Here is a 5218-nt window from a genome sequence, read left to right on the forward strand (position 1 = left end):
AAAGAATTGTATTTGCACATAGATGTGTCTGTTAACAGCAAATAACATTCTTAGTTTAAAATATAGTTAAAAACTACATAACAGAGTATATATCACTTGTAATTATTACAGAGTATAATCCCTTACACGTTTTCAGGAGATGGAAGTGAAAATATTTACAAAAACACATGAAAATGAGAATGAGAGTAACTAATCAAAAATATGAGGTAATCAAATTCATACGCACTATCATCATACGTACGTACATAGAATCAAAAATTAATCATATATACAAATTTCTTCCTTATGAAAATGCACCGCACATTTCAGAACAATAAGAAGAAAATCATTCTTGTATAAATTTGAATGTAATTCTTAGTAACAACATCCACTGACTTGTACATATATCCATTGCAAATTTGTATATGCATAAAGCAGTTGTTTCATATGCTTTCAAAAGACGAATGTATCCTACTTTTAAAAACAGTATCCAATTCATTACCTGTAAGACACACATAAATTCAAAATAAGCTTAGAGCAAAATATACATGGTAGTTGCTTTGTTTCTTGTGATATATATATATATATATATATATATATATATATATATATATATATATATATATATATATATATATATATATATATTTAAATATACATTTATATATATATATATATATATATATATATATATATATATATATATATATATGTATATATATGTATATATATGTATATATATATATATATATATATATATATATATATATATATATATATATATATATAAGCTAGAAGCCTGCACTAAAGCACTTTATACTTCTCTGGCTCCTTGTAGGATACTCCAGATACAATTTGGAATATATGATAATATGCCATATAGGATATGTTCACTGTAAAGCCATAGAATGTAGCTGAATAATATGAAAGTAAGTAGACTAACTACTTCATATAAAATTGGAGACATCCACCCTTTTTCTACAAAACATTAAATACAATCAAATATGAAACTAATATGAATCCACAACATCGTAAGTGCCTTAATTCTGGACAAATATAAAAAATAGCAACTTTACAAAAGATGGTAAGTCTGTAAAGCTTTCTTTGTTTAAAGTATCTGTCTGGCCTAAACGCTAATTGAGTTAGGAACAATTTCTGGGTCAAGCCATTCGAACTCCCACTGACGGTCAATATTTCGTTTCTTCATTTCCAAACTCAAACGCTTGAGGTCTTTCTGAAACCTGAAAGAAAAGGGATTTCTCATGAGCAAGTTGCAGATATCAGATATCAAGTTTACATGAAAACCAATAATTTCTGTAACAGTCATCAAAGAATAAAATTCACTTAATATCTAAGAAGTTACAAGTTTTCTGCATTAATAAAATACAATTTCTAAAAAATATATATCAGCATTATTACCACTTATGATTCCAATATACATAAAAAACACACAAGTCATACACAAAGTAGATAATTAAACTTAACATACAAAAGTTAGATCATTGAACTTAACTCAAATCCAACAGGCATGGTATGTACATACATGCCATTCCCCATGTGAGTTTACTTTATTAACTGTTTTTAGACATAGATGGCTACACTTGTACTAAGTCACCAATGAGCTAATTACGAGTACTGCCTCTCTCACCTATTTACCATTTTCCTTGATTTTCGAAAATATTTTAAGTCATCTTATATTGCTGTTACTAATGTCAATAACATTATAGTAATCATAATGTCTATAATAAAAATAACACCATTGATATTCATAGCATTAGTAAAAAAAAAAAAAAAAAAAGTCTTTCCAGCCTATTCAAGGAAAGGTGAAACTAGGTAAGGTCACAAGGTCTACTAATTGACTCCTTTGTGGCTAAGCCCTAGCAGAGTCATCTATGTGCAGAGACATTTCACAATTTTTTTTTAAATGAACACTGAGTTAGACCACTGAACTTAACATACATGCAAGATAATCAAACTTACTCTTTGGCTGCGTTCACCCCAACAGGATCATAGAGGTACTGCATCTCGAAATCCCCCAGGCTTTTGGTTCCACGGCTCGAGAGCAGTTTGGTGATGACCATGATATCTAGGGTCATCCTCTTGGTAGGCAGCATGGCCATGATGTCTTCTTCTGTATAGTTTTTCTGTAAAGAAGAGAAAATGAGTATCGATGTTTATAAACATAAAATAAATGTGTTATGTGTAAAAAAAAAAAAGAAAAAAGAAAAAAAGGAAAAGGAAAAAATAATGCATACACAGTAAAATTAAACACATCCACAATACAAAGAGAATAATAGGGTATTTTGAATTGATGAATGATTCTTCTTCAGACAAAGCAAAAGGAATCAATAATTTTTGTTTTCCCTATTGGAGATATGTTTAATTGCATTTGTATATACCCCTTAATAGATCTTTTTTTTTATTATCAGAAATGAAGTAAAAGTGTAATGTGTGAAAAGCCTTTATGTTTTGAAACTGATTACATATAGAGGTTATGAAATGATACCAAAACCCCTTGACATATGTCCAAATTTCTGAAAATCGTAACACAACTATACAATTCTCAAAAAAATGTGTGTATGTGTATATACATATATATATATATATATATATATATATATATATATATATATATATATATATATATATATATATTGTTTTAATAGTCTGATTGTTTATCTAATATTGGTTATGTATATGCAAAACATAGGTCAGGTTTGAATAAACAGATGTTAATAATGATTACCTATGTCTTTAAGTACACATCTAACGTGTTTCTTTGTTTATGGAAGATAAATCATGATAGAAAAAACAGACAAATATCTAATTACCATCATTTATAACAAGACATCATTGTTATTATGGTGATACTGATGCTGATGATGAGATCACGTACCTTTTCCGTTGGTATCTTCCCAAAGAGAATTCCTGGATAGTTGGGAACAAAGGCATACTGCTCGTATTGCTGGAAGTTGGCAGCTGCGTGACCAAGCGAGCACGTAGAAATAATAGATGTGATGGTGTCTACAACCTCATCGACACTTGTGAATCCTGGAGATGTAAAAGTAGTTGTAAAAACCATCTAGAACATATTTTTTTGAAATTAAGAATGAAAGTGTTAGTTTCAATACTGTGTAGAGTACTGTAGATATATTATAGTGTATATATTCCTATTGAATGTATATTTCTGTGAGAAATAACCTTTATTCTCAATGTGATAAAAGTTTTTTTTTTTTATGTAAATATATGCTGCTCAAATTCTAAAAATAAATAAACTGACTTGCAGAAAATGAAAATGAACGAGTATGAGTCATTTCACAATTACTAATACTGGGATCCTTGTTTCTAATTCATTCTCCGTTGCACCATCAATGATGCGTGAATTATCCTTACCTTCTTCTGCATTGCCTGGAATATCTTTCAAACCAACACCATTCTGATCCCGCGGCTTCACAAGTTCCTCACGCCACCATTTCAGTTCATAATCGCCAGTCAATTTTTCTGGTGTGTCTGTAAAATATAAGGGAGCTAGTGAACTTATTTATCATCATAAGCATGTCACTCAAAATATGAAGAAAAAAAAATCATCATCTATTAGAACTACTGACAGTACTGTCCTGACATATAAACAGGGCCATGGATATTAAAACAGTGCCGATGGACATGGCATGTATGTACATGCCATGCAGATTGTGAGTTTACTTTATTAATTGTTTTTACACAAAGATGGCTATATTTGTACTAATTCACCAATGAGCCAATTACGAGTTTGGCCTGTCTCACCTGTTTACCCTTTTCCTTGATTTACCAAAATAATTTACCTTATCTTATTTTGCTGTTACTAACATTATATTAATTATAATGTCTATAATAAAAGTAACACCATCGATATTCATAGCATTTGTAAAAAATACATTTTTCACAATAATTCAAGGAAAGGTGAAATTAAGTAAGGTCACAAGGTCTACTAATTGACTCCTTTGTGGCCAAGTACTAGCAGAGCCATCTATGTGCCGAGACATTTCACAAAAAAATAAAATATGAACACAGCATTTTGGTTAATATTTTGTGTATATAAGCATCATCAAACCATGTTCTCATCATACTTGTCTTTAAACAACTAAAAGATAATTATGTACCTACCATAATGGTGTCGAACCACAGTGCTAACATATTTTTTTATAGCCTGATATAGTGGAACCGCATCATCTCGGTAAGGGTAGTAGGGCAAGATGTTCTTGTCCATGACCCCACGAGCCTCAAGTTCCTTTTCCACTTGTCCTTCTCTTTCAAAGCTCCATCGATCAAATCCTCGCTTCATGTGCTCAAAGATGCCCTCAAGTCCCTGCGACATACAGTTGTCCACCCATCCACCCGGGGACACTAGTTTCTCCAGACCTCTCCTGGAAAATAACAATAAATAAATAAAGTGTCTGAAATACACTATTGTGTGGCAAATGCTGATATATCTTTTTAGGCTTGAAACACAATGTTCGGTGTCAATAGCTTGAATATATTTTTTAAGATCCTTACTCATCACAAGTTACCATAAAAAACAAAGCTATTTGCAAATGACATATCTCTTATTAAAAACAGGCATGAATCTAAGATAATCATCATTTCCAAAGACACAGAAAAAACAGCAATTCAGTAATTCCACGTAAAGACCCCTAGAGTAACACATAATGTCCTTACGTGTTAATAGCAAGCAGGAAGAGGAAGTGTGGCGCCATGAGCTTAAAGAGAGGATGCGATGGGGATAAATTCCGATGTGTGCAGATCACCACTCCTTCCATCAGGAGGTGAGTATATCCCAGGTGTGTAAGAGCCTGATGGTGTTGAGCTTCAGCACAGTTGTAGAACATCTTCGCCACCAACCAGGTGTTTGATGGGTCTTTGGGTGTGTACACCTGGAGAATAAGAAAGGTAAAATAAGATACTTTCTTATAAATATCCAGTAAGAATACTATTATAGTTTGGTACAGCTCTTTATTGTACACTGATATAATGAAATGCTGAATCATCCCCTCCAAATTCAGCAGACTTTGTGAAGGATTATGCTTCTTAAAATATTTCCCTTCCTTAACAATTTTTTTGAGAACATGTAATCATTAAAAAACACATCATTATAAATAGTGAAACATATTATCAATTTATCACCATTTGCTCATTGGCCAAAAAATAAATAAATAGATAAACAAATGAATGATAATAATAATTATAATAATAATAATAATAA

General features: G+C 31.1%; 1 protein-coding gene across 3 annotated transcripts in view; it reads right to left on the minus strand.

The window, feature by feature from the left end:
• Positions 1-751: 751 nt before the first annotated feature.
• Positions 752-5218, minus strand: part of LOC125029265 (polyunsaturated fatty acid 5-lipoxygenase-like) — a 54453-nt gene continuing 49986 nt past the window's right edge. For all 3 annotated transcript variants that reach the window (XM_047619158.1, XM_047619159.1, XM_047619157.1), the window contains 6 exons: positions 4675-4889; positions 4123-4382; positions 3373-3489; positions 2876-3030; positions 1960-2123; positions 752-1220 (listed from right to left, as the gene is read on the minus strand). In XM_047619158.1, coding sequence (XP_047475114.1) covers positions 1106-1220; positions 1960-2123; positions 2876-3030; positions 3373-3489; positions 4123-4382; positions 4675-4889 — 1026 coding nt within the window. In that variant the 3' untranslated portion in view covers positions 752-1105. The remainder of the gene's footprint in view (positions 1221-1959; positions 2124-2875; positions 3031-3372; positions 3490-4122; positions 4383-4674; positions 4890-5218) is intronic.

This window comes from Penaeus chinensis, chromosome 9 (assembly GCF_019202785.1).
Source record: "Penaeus chinensis breed Huanghai No. 1 chromosome 9, ASM1920278v2, whole genome shotgun sequence".
NCBI classification, from domain to species: domain Eukaryota; kingdom Metazoa; phylum Arthropoda; class Malacostraca; order Decapoda; family Penaeidae; genus Penaeus; species Penaeus chinensis.